This window comes from Aspergillus sclerotioniger (assembly GCF_003184525.1).
Source record: "Aspergillus sclerotioniger CBS 115572 chromosome Unknown BO94scaffold_5, whole genome shotgun sequence".
Classification (NCBI taxonomy): Eukaryota; Fungi; Ascomycota; class Eurotiomycetes; order Eurotiales; family Aspergillaceae; genus Aspergillus; species Aspergillus sclerotioniger.
The window spans coordinates 27,955-43,752 of NW_020290995.1; the positions used below are offsets into that span (position 1 = coordinate 27,955).

Consider the following 15,798-nt stretch of genomic DNA (forward strand, 5'->3'; position numbering starts at 1 on the left):
TTTACAACTAAGTTATCGGGATGACAATGCTACCTACTAATGTTTCAGGTCCCTGGAATTATATGGCTGAGGTACCTTGCCGGAGGAGCAATAATCCCGGAAATCAACTCAAGCTCTGCTTCTCAATCATGTAGCTTGGGAAGCAAGTCTTATTACCCAGTCCCACTCAGCAAGTGAGATAGCATTGTCGATGATTCGATTCAGTGATCGACACGCTATCCGGAGGGGACCGTAGACATCGTAATGACTGATAAGGTACTCTGCACCTGGCTCAACGGTACAGGTACATAATGCCTTGTAGGTGGACCTGGGCTGTATCTCTAGTAGAAGTACTGGTAGATCGTAAGTGACGGTCACTCCATTGCGATTGGTCCGGTGGGAAACGGGGGCCTGTCTCGAATCTCAGCGCGGAAATACTTACTGATAACTAGTGGCGGTACCTTAATCCGCAGCTGCCTCTGCTCACAGGATCTTCCCTGGCGAGAGATCGGACCGAGTTTGTGGACAGGCATCAAGCTGATGGAATCGAAACAGCCATTGAACCGTCAAGATCGGCTGCTACCCCGCTCGTCCTTCACCGGCCGTCAATGAAAAGGCTCGGTGTCATCGATCCATTGGCACGATGAGTGGTGATGTTCTTCCCAAGATCCCAGAACGATTTCTGACAAGGGGATCAATGACCCTAGGCCTGCAAAGGGGCATGAAAGTCTGAAGTGAGTCTACGAGGCCCTTACTGTGGAGCTCTTGCAATGTTGGTTGACTTTTTGAACCTTCTTCCTCAACCAGTACATAAACCCTCTTTCGCGGCCAAGACAGGCCCAGCCACCACCGTCTTACCCATTTGGAACCAGCTACTTCGGTTAACTATTCACTAATTTGAATAGAGCATAAGGGGTAGAAGAAAGCCCAGTTATTGCACAGGCAGAGTATGATCTACTGCCGATGATTCTGCAGTTGACATATGTAACATGCAATATCGACGCCGACCTGAGAGCCATAGGGAGGAATATTGTCTGCTGTAACAGGTCCTCAGCTCGGGTGATATTCTCTGATTCAGCCTTACCGGATGCGATCAACCCTCTCGGTAGAAGTGCGCTTTAAATGGCTTGCGTTGAAGTTGCTGAACAGGGGTAGTGGATTCCGATCAACGGTTCGATTACAGTTCCGACCGAGACTCTACACGCTGCAGGGTTGTTTCCCCAACAGCAAATAGAGAACTATGATGTTATCAAACCCTATTGTTCATTCTCGCGCATCATCATACCCTCTCGTATTTCTCGATAACATAGCCGGAAAATTGCTTCTTAGTCCTACCTTTTTGCCCTTGGCCGCTACGTCGTGCATACCGACACGGCCTCGCAACACGAAAGTTGGCACTCATCTATTGGGCACGCCTTACTTTTACTTCGATAGGTCTGGACTCCATGTGTGGGTACGAGTGGTACACGATAAATTCGAAGACTCCGATCATTAATGAAAGAGACTTGCCCAGACTACTGAACTTTATCTTGTACAACCTGTTTCCTGACAACCTTCACTTCCATGAAATCAGATGCAGACATTGTCAAAGATCGATGATGCGGTTTCTATCCAGAACCATCGGATCAGATGTTTCTTGCATAATCGATATGCCAATGGACGGCGAGGGACAGGATCGGTTCACAAACAGCAAATGGGATGCCCGTACGCAGTCACCTGCTATGCTCTGAGCTCCGGTTTGTTGCTTGCTGGCTCTGCGGCCCTGTTTCAAATCGTCCCTGACTGTACATCGGGGCTGTGCACGAGGAACATCTTCAATTTAGAGAATGCTGCTGGGACAGACCCACCATCTTCTCCTGGAGCTTGCATAGTTGAAATCGACATACTGAACGTTGCATGTGCCAATGAGATGCTTGACTCCACTTGAGCTGTGATCCGCCGAGACCCATTTCTTTCCAAAATTTGAGAGTGGACTGGCCGGCCGGCTTACTTCATAAACAAGGCGGATAAGTAACGGCCTGTCCCAGGTTAATTCATATAACGCCTCGCTAATAGATGATGATCTACGAAAATGCAGGTCATAGTTGGGCCTAGCGTGCCTTTAATTCCCATATGAACAAGGTCCGCCGTTAAATGACTGGCACACAGCTTTGGCCGCACTACCCAGCCTAGTGGCCGTTTAAAATCCCACGCAAGCCATGATAAAAAGACCCTGCATAGCAGAGGCCACGCAGGTTGATCACCCAGCATACTTAGAGGAATGGAGATAGCACATACTGTCCTGAGATTGACAACGGACGCCCCCTGGGCATGATTCGTTCCAAGTCGACGCCCATAGTTGGAAGGGATTGACTCAAGTCTTTGAGATGCTCGTCTAGAGTCCAGAATTCGCATGACCAATGCAATTGCCAATTGTCGATCAGTACCTAAGGTATCGATGGCATGGGTTCCAATTGCTGCTATTGTCGGTGTAGTACGAAAACCCCTGAGTGTTACATTTGCTGCCTGTGTAACACCCGTGTGAGCCCCTGGAGTTTTTATTCCCAGCGTTTGACGCTAGCTATCACTGTGTGGATACAAAGGCATGAAAACAAGTTTCACAGACCCATAAGCTTCCCATTGAAGCTATGCACCTCTTTGAGGAACCGGGTAAGTTTTCATTCTCCTCACTTAATCATAGGACAATTCCATCGTCTGATCTTATATGTAACGCAAACCATGACGTACTCTGCAGAAGAGCGGCCACCAAAGTGTTGCTAATACCAACCCTCCCTGAACTGAGAGGCCAAAGTGCCAGCTGTGTCATGTTGGCCTGGCTTCAGCAGACTTCGTGTTCGGATTGTTGGGCACACAAGTTACCAAAGTTCTATCAAACGCAAGCTGATAGGACCAGGAAATAATGAATATTTAATAACAGGGATCGATAAACGTGTAGATCGTGATCGTGCATCGCTATCACGTTAAGCGATTGGTCAGCACTGATATTAACCATCCCAACAGATCGGAGGGTCCTACTGAGCCACGCTAATTATTAACCGTGAGACTTAATAAGTTTACTATGCCGCTAATGCACTATCTCATACCTGCCCATTTTCCCATCAAGGGCGACAGAAGGGTAATGTGCATGAATCAGCAGGTGTGCGAGCACAAGACCAAATGGGCTGAGAAGCAGGAAAGCTTCCCATGGCTTCGCACACACTAACTCTTTGAGCGGGTTTCTAGTTTCTATATTTGTCCTGGTTAGGGGTTTTCGAGACGAGTCAGCCTCGGATGTGATTACAACCCGACCGTCTCATTTGGATAGAGAAATTCCTAGACAGAGGAGAGGCACTGAGATGGAAGATGGACCTGGATAAGCTGATAGGCCATCCCATACCATTATAATCGTTTATACATGGGATTTAAGCATCTGCAATGCCCAGGCCAATATGCTGCGCTGCGAGTCTCACTGGGCATGGGCATTGGCAGCCAAACCACAGGATATGGCTACGGTGACTAACAAGAAGGATCATACTTCTCATCCAGTGATGATTATCTAGTGTTTGCCGAAGATGGCGCACTTTGATGATCTCGCCGAAGAAGGACGAAAATATCCGACCTGATCTCGGTGAGAATCACCTCCGCTGTAGTGTATGGGACAGCGTGGGGAAGACGGGTGATACCTGCAGGGAAAATAAGGCTGTCGGCCCGCCCAGGATGGCCTCGAGGCCGGGACGCATAGATGCATGCGGCATGGGTCCTAAAGCAGTTGCCATTACTTCGGCCGGTACTATCCAGGGCAGATCGCACCGTCCCTGCGCCCGGGTATAATTCGAGATGTTACCCAGCTTCCATCCATCCGTTCCTCTCGGACATACCCTGCCTCATCCACTCCATCATCCTGCCACCCCCCCTTTTGGTTTCTCCCTTCTTGAAATGGCAGTCCTTGTACCATCAAAACACACTCGCGACTCATTCCCTTCCGATGCCATAGCGATAGTGGGAGCTGCCTGTCGCCTTCCCGGTGTGGATACCTTGGAGGATCTGTGGGATATCATCTCTCAAGGAAGAATCAAATTCGAAGAGGTCCCCAAGGACCGGTGCAGGATTGAAGGGTCGTTTCGTGGTCAACAGGATAGGAAATGGATGAACCAACGGAAATTCTACGGTAATTTTGTCGATGATGTGGCTGCATTCGATAATGCCTTCTTCGGCATCAGCCCACGAGAAGCAGCATATATGGATCCTCAACAGCGGCTTTTGTTAGCCACCGCATTCGAAGCGATGGATTCTAGTGGATACCTACGCAATCATCGGAAAGAAGATGGCGACCCAGTCGGCTGTTTTATTGGATCCACCTACACAGAATATCTAGAAAACACATGTGCTTACAGCCCATCTGCATTTACAGCCCCAGGGACTATTCGCGCATTCCTCTCCGGGAAGATCAGCTACTATTTCGGTTGGACAGGACCGTCAGAAGTTATTGACACGGCGTGCTCAGCCTCTCTTGTGGCAATTCACCGTGCCTGCCGCGCTATTCAGGCTGGCGACTGCTCTATGGCATTGGCAGGAGGGGTTAACCTCATTACCGGAATTCACAACTACTTAGATCTGGCCAAAGCCGGCTTCCTCAGTCCTACCGGCCAATGTAAGCCATTCGATGAATCGGCAGACGGCTACTGCCGTGCAGATGGGGTAGGTCTAGTCGTCTTGAAGTCTCTAGACCAAGCCATCAACAGTGGGGATCAAATTTTAGCTGTGATTCGGGCGTCGGCTACGAATCAGGGAGGGCTTCATGCGCCCTCCATCACCGTGCCGGATTCCAAAGCCCAGCAGGCATTATACCGCCATGTTATCTCTGAAGCCGGCATCCTGCCAGAGGAAGTGTCTTACATTGAAGCGCATGGTACCGGGACACGCGTGGGAGATCCTATTGAGATTGAGAGTATTCGAACAATTTTTGGCGGGTCTCAGCGAACGGCACCACTACATCTGGGGTCTATCAAAGCAAATATTGGCCACTGCGAGACAGCTGCGGGCGTGGCCAGTCTGCTCAAAGTTATAACAATGTTTTCTCACCGGAGCATCCCACCGTTGGCAGGATTCAGGGCACTAAATCCTAAAATTGCTTCTCTTGAGCCGGATCAAATAATTATCCCAACAAAACTCCTCCCGTGGATGGCTGAGAATCGCAATGCTTGTGTTAATAGCTATGGTGCCTCAGGGAGCAATTCTACCCTGATATGTTCTGAATGGGTGGGGGAGGCAAATATTCCTAGGGGATACCCTATTTCATCCAGTGTGCCCTACCCGGTGCTCTTGTCTGCGGCATCAAAAGAAAGCCTGAGAAGGTACGCTTGTGAGCTGGCATCACATATCCTGAAGTCACCTCCGGGTATGAGTGTCGGTGACATTGCTTATACGCTGAGTGAGAGACGCAAGCATCACCAATTCCGGTGGACTACTACTGCTGCAGACCTACCCAGCTTAGTCCAACAGCTGCGCTCCGACATCCGACCCTCCGAAATCCCGAAGACGCCAAGGCGGGTAGTGCTTGTATTCTCGGGACAGAGCAAGCTCAACGTTGGCTTACATCCCCGGCTGCGTGAGACAAGTCCACGGTTCATGGTGTACATTGATGCCTGCAGCCAGATCTTGATAAACTTAGGCTACCCCGATATCCGCCCAGCTCTGTACAAGTCAGAGCCCATAGAAGATGTTGTTATCCTGCAATGTGGTACATTTTCGGTGCAATACGCCTCTGCGAGATGCTGGCTTGACGGCGGACTGAAGGTGGAGACAGTCATTGGCCACAGCTTGGGCGAACTTACTGCGCTGGCTGTTTCGGGAGCACTTTCTCTGGAGGATGCGCTGAAGTTAGTCTCCTACAGAGCTTGTCTGATGAGTAGCAAATGGGGCCCCGATCGTGGGACTATGCTGGCTATTCATGCAAACCTGGCGACTGTTAGAAAAATCATCGGCTGCGTCACAACAGCCACAAACTCGTCAGATTCTGAGGTCCTTGAGATTGCGTGCTATAATAGCATGGCAAGTCATGTGGTCGTTGGCAATGATTCATCGATATCCGTGGCTGAGATGATTTTACAGAGCGATCCCCAATATAGTGGCATCCGCGCACAACGCCTAAATGTGAGCCATGGCTTCCATTCGCGGTTCACAGAGCCTCTGCTCGGCGACCTAGTTGAATTCTCCCGAAAGCTCGAATTCCACCACCCTAACATTCCACTGGAGATGTGTACCGAGCACGCAGCCTCATCGACAACGACAATGGGGCCAACATACTTAGCTCATCACTCCCGAAAGCCGGTGTACTTTGTGAACGCCGTTCAGCGCCTTGAGAAAAAGCTGGGTAATTGTGTCTGGCTAGAAGCCGGCTGGCAGACCCCTATCACGTCCATGACGAGAAAGGCCGTCACCCACCCCGAAGCCCATGTATTCCAGTCCGCTGAGCCTGTGGAAATCGCGGTAGCAAACCTCTGGCGCGAAGGGATTGCCAATTCTCACTGGGCCTTTCTCACCCCTAGGGAATCAGACGTCAGGCAGATGTGGCTGCCTCCATATCAATTTGATTGTTCGCGTTACTGGCTCGAGTATGTTGACCGTACCATCGAGGAGAGGAATAAACTTCTTCCAGGCGTAGATCAATCTCCCATCGGCGCAAAGACGGCTACCAGTCTGGTAAGCTATCGCGGCTGTGCTGGTAGCAACAATGCATCTCACAACTTTCGCATCCACACAGAGACCGAGAGATTCACGCGCATTGTCAAGGGTCATGCGGTTCGCCAACGACCACTTTGCCCAGCATCCATGTACATGGAGTGCGTAACAATGGGTGCTCTGATTTTAGGCACCGAACTCAGCAACAAGACACTCAGTTTCCAGAACATCAACTTCTATCGCGGTCTCGGTTGTGAGGAAGGCATTAATGTGCAACTGCGTCTTGACTGCCACGTCAAAGACAGCAACTGGAACTTTACTGTTCACTCCACGAATGCAACGTACGCAGAAGGAGATTTCCAAGTGTCGCTGGCAGCAGATCCTGATTTCAATCTGTATTCTGTTTTGGTCTCGCAGCAGATGACGGCGCTGCGCAACAATCCAAACACCGAGAAGCTTTTAACCTGCCGGGCCTACTCGCTTTTCTCCAGAGTAGTCGACTACGGAGAGCTGCTTCAAGGCATTACCAGCATCGTACTCGGAGAAAATCAGGCCGTGGCACAGATTAATATTCCAAGTGCAACATTTACACAGCAGGAAAGCACTGCTGCAGACATTGCTGATGCTCGAACTCTGGACACTTTCATTCAGGTGTTAGGCCTGCTGATAAATAGCAGTACAGGGTTGAAGTCAGAGAGCGAGGTGTATGTTGCAGCCGCGATCAACAGAATGGTGATCCTGCCATGCGACTTTCGGACTCCTCAAACATGGACAGTCTACGCCATGTTCTCTGCAACGGATCGCAAATATACCAGTGGCGCTATCTTTGTATTTTCAGAGGCTGGCGAGATGCTTGTCCTGGGCTCCGGAATCCGCTTCGTGAGGATACAGGCAGCAAGGTTAGAGCGGATGCTGGGTGGTCCTTGTCCACAGACCACCCCCCTTGTTCCTGAGGTTCAGCGGTGTTCGACAGATGTTATCAGCAATGGAGTTAATTTGTCTGCACCGAGTGTTAACAAGCATGGCTTGGACAGTCTGCAGTGTCTGAAGGTTCTCGTGTCCACCTACACTAGTGTCCCCGTCAATGAAATCGACGACGACGAGAGCTTTGGCAGCATGGGCTTGGATTCACTGGCAACAATGGAGTTGGCTGATGATCTCAAGGCAAAATTCGAGATAATCATCAATGCAGATGACATAGCTGCATGTTGCGTTAAAGACTTGAAGAAGCATCTCAATATTCTCTGCGAGAAAGTTTCGAATGGCAAGACCAACGACCACATGTGCAATCTCACATCTATAGCTGACCAAGCGCCTCTCGCCAATGGAAGAACCAATGGCCAGAAAAAGAAACGGACTAACTGTCAGAGCTCACGACACAAGATTGAGACACTGATGTACAAGAAAGTTGACGGCGTCGAGATTCCCGCTGATATATTCATCCCATTGGAAGCTCCACCGCGAGCCATGCCGATAGGTATAGCACCGACATCCCAGAAAGAAACCCCATATGACTAATTTCTGCTCTCATGTCTAGCTCTGATGATTCACGGCGGCGGACATATGACACTATCGAGGAAGGCGGTGCGCCCTTCACAGACCTCGTTTCTGTTGACCAAGGGCATTCTACCAATTAGTATCGACTATCGACTCTGTCCGCTAGTCAACATCATCGACGGTCCCATGACAGACGTACGAGACGCCTACGCATGGGCGCAACAGGATCTCCCGCATATTCTCAGAGGAAAGGTCGAAGTAGATCCTACCAAGATCGTGGTCATTGGATGGTCAACCGGTGGCCATCTTGCCATGACGACGTCGTGGACAGCGCGCGCGGCAGGCCTGACGCCGCCACTGGCCATCCTCAGTTTCTATTGCCCGACCAATTACGATCCATCTGGTAGGTTTACATCCGTTCGAAGTACGATCAAGCACTGATACACCGAAGCTCAAATGCAAATGGGCAAACAATACCCTCGTCGAACAATGTCCATGAGCGATATCCGCAAAGCTCTCCCAACGAAGCCGGTAAGCACCAAGACACGTTCACAAGCCGCACAGCCATACTAAGTGAAACCAGATGACCAGCCACTCCTTTAACAGCACCGACACCTCCGGCCTAGGCTGGATCCAACCCGGAGATCCCCTATCTGAACTTGTCCTCGCCCTCGTCAAAGAAGAAAACGGCATGGGACTGCTCCTGGACGGGATCCCCACCGACGGCGAGAAAATCAAGCGTCCGGACCTGAAGCGCGCCGCAGCAATCAGTCCACTAGCGCAGGTCCGCGCAGGGAACTACCAAACCCCGACCTTCCTCATCATTGGCAAGGAAGATGAGATTGTTCCATTCCAGACGGCAGTGGAGTTTACTAATGCCCTCAAAGAGCATGGGGTGAAGAGCGGGCTCCTTCCGATCCCGGGCGCGAGGCATATCCATGACTTGACGTTGGCGCCTGGGTCGGAGGGATGGGAGATGGGTGTGGAGCCCGGGTATAAGTTTCTGTTTGAACAGATGGGATGGTGTGATGATGATGATGAGTGATTGATTGGTTCTGCTCTCGGGTTATATCTTTATATTTTCTTGTTGGAACCATATGCTTAATACTGTAACTAAGTTGGCACATATAACTTAACGATATCAAATTCCAGACCTTCATGTCCTAAATAGCCGTTGAAGCGGTCCGCGACTCCTGCCACTTGGATTTCCAGGCACACCATCCCAATCCAGCCTAGCGCCCTACCCCACCCAAACCAACCCACCACCCACCCACGTGACCTCAAAATATAGCCACCCCTCCCAAGTCCAAGAATAATTCCTCCGCACCCCAAATCCAAATCCAAGACCAATACCCCTCACAAAAGCGCCAAACAACCAACCTATCTCTCCCTCATTTCATACATCACTCCTCCCAACACCCCCCCCGTTCAACCAAAATGGCGCGCATCCGCCTCGCCCCCCTCCCCTCCCTCACGCAAACCCGCTACGTGATCCACCTCTCGAACGGAAAACGTCTCGTGCTATTCCGTCTTCCCACCATCGAGCCCCCGAAACCCAATTCCAATTCCAACACCAGCAGCAACAACAAACCCCGCAACGAAAGCAACGGATGGTCGTACTACGCCATGGAAGCAGAATGTCCGCACGCGGGCGGACCGATGCAAGATTCCTCCATCGATATTGAAGATTCGGCATATATTGTGTCTTGTCCGTGGCATGCATATGATTTTAATGTGGAGACGGGGGAGTCGAGTGTCGGGATCAAGGCGTGTACGTTTGCGGTGGATGTTAGTGGGGATGAGGAGGGGGTGGTGTGTGTGGAGTATGTGGGTGGACATGGGGGTAGGGATGAGGGGGTGGAGGTGGTGAGGTTGGAGGCTGTTAGTGAGGAGTTGAAGTTGAAGAATAATAAGGGATCTGGGTTGGGGTATAATAGGGGTGGGGATGGGGTGAAGGATGAGGAGGAGGATACGCCGGTGCGGTATTTGGACGACAACGCGACGGTGTGTGAATGGTGTGCGCATATTCTCAACACGTCCAACCCAGAACACAAGATCGAGTTGACAGCGCATTTATTCAAGATATTTACGGAGCGGGAAGGGACTGAATCGCCCATGGTTATTGGGGATAGAACTGGAGTCGCGTTGCCGGATTTACCGCCACGGGATGGCGTCAAGGATGTGAATCGCACGGCGGTGCCGAAGCCCGGGAGGGGAGGGACGCAGAAGAGTCGGATTAATATGCTGCATGCGCTGGCGAATATCGAGCAATGGGCGATTGATCTGGCGGTTGATATCTGTGTGCGGTTTGCGGGGTTTCAGACGAATTCGGCGGTGGATGCGCGAGGTCTTCCGCGGGCGTTTTTCCATGACTGGTTGAAGGTGGCGAATGATGAGGCGAAGCATTTCTCGCTTCTGCGGACGAGATTGGAGGAGTTGGGGTCGTATTTCGGGGCTCTCCCGGTTCATCATGGGTTGTGGGACTCGGCCAAGGTGACGGCGCATGATCTGCGCGCGAGGATTAGTATCATTGCGTTGGTGCATGAGGCGCGCGGGTTGGATGTCAATCCGGTGACGATTGATAAGTTCCGGAAGGCTGGGGATGGGGAGAGTGTGGATACGTTGGAGATTATTCATAATGATGAGATTACCCATGTCACGACGGGACATCGGTGGTTGACGTGGATTTGTGGGCAGGAGGAGACGGATCCGGTCCAGGTGTTTCGGGGCAATGTTCAGAAGTATTTTAGGGGTCCGTTGAGAGAGCCCTTCAATACCGAGGCGAGATTGCAAGCTGGCTTGGATAAGAGGTATTATGAGAATCTGGCCGGATATGATGGTGTTCAGCCTGTCTGAGTGGAGTGATGTGCTGCTGCTTCGGTTTGAGCGGCAGTTCAATCGTTTTATGATCTGGGTGGTCGGTACTATACCGGATGGCTGCTGGTGGACAGGTCTCACTGACGCCTTGCTAGGGTGCATGACTGCAGGAGCATAAGCATCGGGATATTTATCCGCCTGTCGGTCGGGGTCCACCGCTGCAGTCTCGGGCATCGGGTTCGGGATGGATGCAGGTACGCCTCCTGAGTACTCCCTCAGTCCGTATAATAGTAGGCAGCTGCGTTGAGGCCATGGCCTCACACCGAATCGTGCTGACGACAGATTGAACGAGACATGGCTTTTCTGTACTATGAGGTACTGATGCCAGGAGAATGACATGCACGTGTAGATGGCTCAACAGATGCAATGTGCAGATTTTGCATAACATCAGATGTCTCCCAGGCACACCCATGAGAGATACCAATACAAGGATACCCCGTATATATACCCAAAGGCAAAGCAAATCATTCCATGAAATATCATACAACTATTCATCAAATCAAGCTCATCAGATCAGATTGTCAACGTCCCCGTCAACTGAACATCAAGTACACTCTTCCCCACATAAACGGAATATTCTCCCGCCTGCAACCCCCAACTCTGCTTGGTCACATCCCAGGTACTGAGATCCCGTCTCATCAGATCAAATGTGACTTCGGTGTGATTTCCCGGCTGAATGAGCTGTTTCTCAAAACCCCGGAGGACCTTCGCCGGACCACCGGGGATTCCTAGGTAGAGCTGAGCGACCTCCGCCGCGGCCACCGAACCAGTGTTGGAAACCGAGCAGGTGACTGTAGCCACTACATCCCAAAGGGAGGGGAGACCACCTTCGTCGATAGTGGTGTTGGGGGGCAGATAGCTGGTGTCCACGTTCGTGTGGACTGAGACTTGAAGATCAAAGTAAGAGAACGTGGAGTACGTGAGGCCATAGCCGAATTCATAGCGGGGAGTGATATCCTTTTGCTCAAAGGCCTTGTAGTCTATGTAGACGCCTTCTGTGAAGTTGTCTTGGGGGTAGTACAAATCCTGAGATCCAGTTGGGACGACCGGATTGAGGAGGGCGCCGTAGTCGGATTCGTTCTTAGCGACGGTGTAGGGGAGACGGCCGGAGGGGGATTGTTTGCCGTACATTATCCCCACCAGGGCGCGGCCGCTGTCTTGACCAGGGAGATGGGCGTAGATGACGGCGGTGATGTTGGGGTGGTCGATCCAGCGGTCGACGAGACGGATGCCGGCGTTGTGGATGATTACCATAGTGTTGTTGCACTGGGAAGCGACATTCTCGACTAGCGTGTCAGAGTAGGGGTCTGCCACGTATGGGCGGTCCCAGCCTTCAGCTGCGGCTTCGTTGATGAAGACGAGGCACACTTCACTGGCTGGGTTCACGGTAGGGTTTTGGGAGGCGAAGTCCCAGGCGAGGAAGGTGTTGTCATCGTAGGCTTGACGTTGGAAGGCGTCGAAGGGGGCGTCGATGTAGGATGGAGTGCTGGTACCGGAGCCACCCCCGGAGATCATCGTACCGTTCAGGGCTACCCCCGGGCCATTTTCGGAGGGATTTGCACTGGAAAGGAACATGTACTTCAGGTGGGACGGATCAATGGCCGTGCCATTGGGATAGGTCAGGGTGTTGTCGAGCCCCATGGTCCATAGACTCCATGAGAGGTCGTCCATGGTGTTCCGAGTTGCAGCGATAGCGTCATATCCGAAGAGGGAGAGGAATTTAGGATTTGTCAAAGGCAGAACATTGTTGACGTTCTTGACGAGGACATGGCCCTCGATTGCTCCTTGGAGGATGGTGGCTTTGGAGGCAGGGTCACGAGCGTCAACTAGTTCATGAGGAGTAAGAAGGCTGACAGGCAGGCCGTGTCCGGGGTTTTCCAGCTCGGCGTATTTGTACCAGGCGGCGACGATGCGGATAGCCATATCATCTAGACGGGTGGAGGACAAGGACCCGTTGTTGACGGCTAGAGACAGGTTACCATTCTCCCAGTAGGTCGAGTCAGGCATGACCATATCGAGACCGGCAGCTGCGCTGGCAATACCGGTGTGTTGGGCATTCCAGTCAGATACAACGAATCCCTGGAAGCCCATCTCACCCTTGAGCAGCCCGTTGAGGGTCTTGCTGTTTTGACAGCCGTAGCTGTTGTTGATGCGATTATAGCTGCACATGACGGCACCCGCACCAGCTTTGACCGCGTCCTGGAAGGGCCACATGTATAGCTCATGGATAGTCTTGTCATCTATGTTGGAGGAGATGGACAGGTTATAGCTACCGTCCAGTAAACTCGGCGTGTTACGGTTCGTCTCCTGCTCATTTCCGATGAAGTGTTTGACGCAGGCGATCACGGATTCCTGCAGACCGCGGACAGTATTCCGAACGAGGGATCCAGAAAGGTAGGGGTCATTGCTGTAGCCTTCCCAATTGCGACCACCTCGGGCCATGCGCCCTAGTGGTCCCACGACCGGACCAAGAGCAACATTGGCCCCCTTGCGCTTGAATTCCGCTCCCATGTATTGAGCATGTTCATACGCGAGGTCACGGTTCCATGAAGCTCCAATATGGAGACCTGAGGCGTAAGCGTTGACCATGTCAGTCCCTCGCACGCCACTTGCTGCATCCTGGAGACACATTCCGGGATAGCTCAGACGTGGGACACCACCAGCCATCCCCGAACAGCCATTCATTGTAGAAGAATACCCGTAAGTAATGTTGTTCTTCTCGTCGTCTGTCATCTGCGATATGAGGGACTTGGCCTTAGCAAACGCCTCTTCCCAATCGCCCAAGCCCTTTGTCTCGGCTGGACATCCGGATTAGCTTGTATCGATCCCAAACAACAGGTTAACTTACGAGTGGGATAAACAGGCTCCGAGCGTCCGTAGGACCAGAAGTGTTCCAGATCAGCAACATCAACTGTTCGCTTTTGCACCACAGCGGCATCTGCCAACTGCAGCGCTGCAGCCGAAAGGACAAGAGACAGCTTCATCTTTCTAACTCAGTTGAAGAGAATCCAGCCGACAGTGTTCTGAGAGCCATCTGAGACGGCAATCTGGGAACTTAAATACCCACGACATAGGACCCCAAGAATCCATCACCTCTTCAATGCCCACCATGATCCCATTTCTCTCCCTCCCGTATATCCGGCCAAGGCCCTGAAAAGTCTCGGCAAAGTCTGAGGCATATTGACCACGGCATGGAGAATGACAAGAAGAAGGATAGGGTTCCGGGTCAATCTCGGGCTCGTATCCAATGAAACCTCGTACTAAGCATGGGACCCATAGTCAAAGCTCGCATGGCAGACAAGTCGCGTGGCCGATTTCGGTTCTTCGCTCGGCTCCGCGATGCTGAAATTGCGGGGACTCCACACTCGGGATAAGCGAGTCTACGTTCTGCAGCCCAGAACGGCAAAGGTGACGAGCGGCGCGACGACCCCAGACTATCTCCTCGGCAAAAGTCCGGCACATATCGTTATCCTGCTGGTCTTGGAAGCACGCAAAATGAAGCTAACTGTGGTTGAGCCATCTTCGCCATGGTTTTGATGACGTATGGGGTTTAAGTGCTCCTCACCATCTTCATCACCATCCCAGTTAGATGTCAGTCTCCGGGGAATACGAACCCCTGTGGGGCTGCAAGGAGGCCACAGGCCAGATGACCAAAAAATGTGAAGTACCGGACTATGTCTTTCCCATCGAGAGCTCAGAGAAGTCAACGGCGGCAGAGATGATGAAGATGGGAGGTCCCCGCTCGGACTATCCCGACCCATGCAAAGGTCAGGTGATGACAGAAGCACGGCAAATCCGAGACTCCGTAGACTCCGAGCCGTGGGATGGATCATGGTGATAACCACCCCGCAGGATCAATATTGCGCCCAGGGGGAAAGGAGGTGAGAACTGCCAAGGTAGGCCGTTGAAGATATGCTGACCATATTGATTACACTGACTCTGCAGAAGAAGAGACGATGCTTCCGTTGGGATTCTTCGCTTTCTAATGAAGCCGAACCAAGTGTGGCCTGGGTGCACTCCGATTTCAAAACCCATTAATCCAACACCCGTACGCCGACAAAGTCTGCTCCATAGGACTGAAATCCATCCTCGCCCCCCACATTACCAATAACCACCTCATTTAAACCCTCCTTCCAGCCACTTGTCAATAATCCCAAAGTCGCCGTATCCCACCACCCCAATCCCGGTCCGAACAATTCACTATGCCTTCCGCTCAGCGGCACCTCGATCCTCACTGGATCCTCGTTATTTACGGTTACAGTTAGATTTCGAGAATTTGACCCCCAGCCCCAGGAGGAATCAAACGCAATATCATTATTGATGTAGTCAATCTCCAGATACTTGCTCCCGCTTGTGGTGATGGAAACAGTCGCCTGGGCCGTGCCGCTTGGACTGATGTAGCCGATTTTCGAGCCAACTGGCTGGCAATAACCGGTTCCACAGGTGGTCAGAGTGCTGGATCCGGCGAGGGTAAAGTTCGTGGAGGGATAGTAAGTGCCATTCGGGGGTGTGACATGGATGGCATCAATCGACAGTGAGGTGTCAATGGTAATTGTGTTGGAAGAGCCGGCGGTGAGAGGGATATTGGCTGATACGAACGTGGCAGATGCGGCAGCTTCGACAGATATCGTACTGTTGCTTGCGCTTGATCCAATGGTGATGTCTGCTGTTGATGAGCTGGACTGGGTGAAATAGATCGTAAGGGTATACTTGGCACTGGTCGTGACAGCGTAGATTTGTTCAAAGGTTGTCGTTTGTCTGGTCATGTCAGTCCGCGTGCTTGTT

General features: G+C 51.7%; 4 protein-coding genes across 4 annotated transcripts; 2 read left to right on the top strand and 2 right to left on the bottom strand.

Moving 5' to 3' along the window:
• Positions 1–3,894: 3,894 nt before the first annotated feature.
• Positions 3,895–9,254, top strand: BO94DRAFT_612391 (ketoacyl-synt-domain-containing protein; the record flags this gene model as incomplete). The annotated part of the gene is made up of 5 exons (XM_025616675.1): positions 3,895–4,609; positions 4,634–8,116; positions 8,177–8,539; positions 8,588–8,667; positions 8,720–9,254. 5 exons carry the CDS (start codon positions 3,895–3,897, stop codon positions 9,179–9,181), a joined length of 5,103 nt encoding a protein of 1,700 aa, XP_025470617.1. The 3' UTR covers positions 9,182–9,254.
• A 209-nt stretch (positions 9,255–9,463) lies between these two features.
• On the top strand, positions 9,464–11,259 carry BO94DRAFT_311103 (Rieske [2Fe-2S] domain protein). The gene has a single exon (XM_025606825.1). The coding sequence runs from the start codon at positions 9,574–9,576 to the stop codon at positions 10,990–10,992; it is 1,419 nt and encodes a 472-aa protein (XP_025470618.1). The 5' UTR covers positions 9,464–9,573; the 3' UTR covers positions 10,993–11,259.
• BO94DRAFT_311224 (beta-glucosidase) lies at positions 11,260–14,267 on the bottom strand. The gene is made up of 2 exons (XM_025606826.1): positions 13,862–14,267; positions 11,260–13,811 (listed from the first exon to the last, which is right to left on the bottom strand). Exons 1-2 carry the CDS (start codon positions 13,995–13,997, stop codon positions 11,527–11,529), a joined length of 2,421 nt encoding a protein of 806 aa, XP_025470619.1. The 5' UTR covers positions 13,998–14,267; the 3' UTR covers positions 11,260–11,526.
• Positions 14,268–15,047: 780 nt separating this feature from the next.
• On the bottom strand, positions 15,048–15,779 carry BO94DRAFT_458288 (uncharacterized protein; the record flags this gene model as incomplete). Its single annotated transcript, XM_025607785.1, has 1 exon — positions 15,048–15,779. The coding sequence occupies one exon, from the start codon at positions 15,777–15,779 to the stop codon at positions 15,048–15,050; it is 732 nt and encodes a 243-aa protein (XP_025470620.1).
• Between the last annotated feature and the right edge of the window lie 19 nt (positions 15,780–15,798).

Bases quoted from the DNA above. Each gene is read 5' to 3' on its own strand.
- BO94DRAFT_311224 (XM_025606826.1), bottom strand. From the start codon at position 13,997: ATGAAGCTGTCTCTTGTCCTTTCGGCTGCAGCGCTGCAGTTGGCAGAT. The intron at 13,812-13,861 runs GTAAGTTAACCT...CCGGATGTCCAG, and splicing joins GGAGCCTGTTTATCCCACTC to CCGAGACAAAGGGCTTGGGC.
- BO94DRAFT_311103 (XM_025606825.1), top strand. From the start codon at position 9,574: ATGGCGCGCATCCGCCTCGCCCCCCTCCCCTCCCTCACGCAAACCCGC.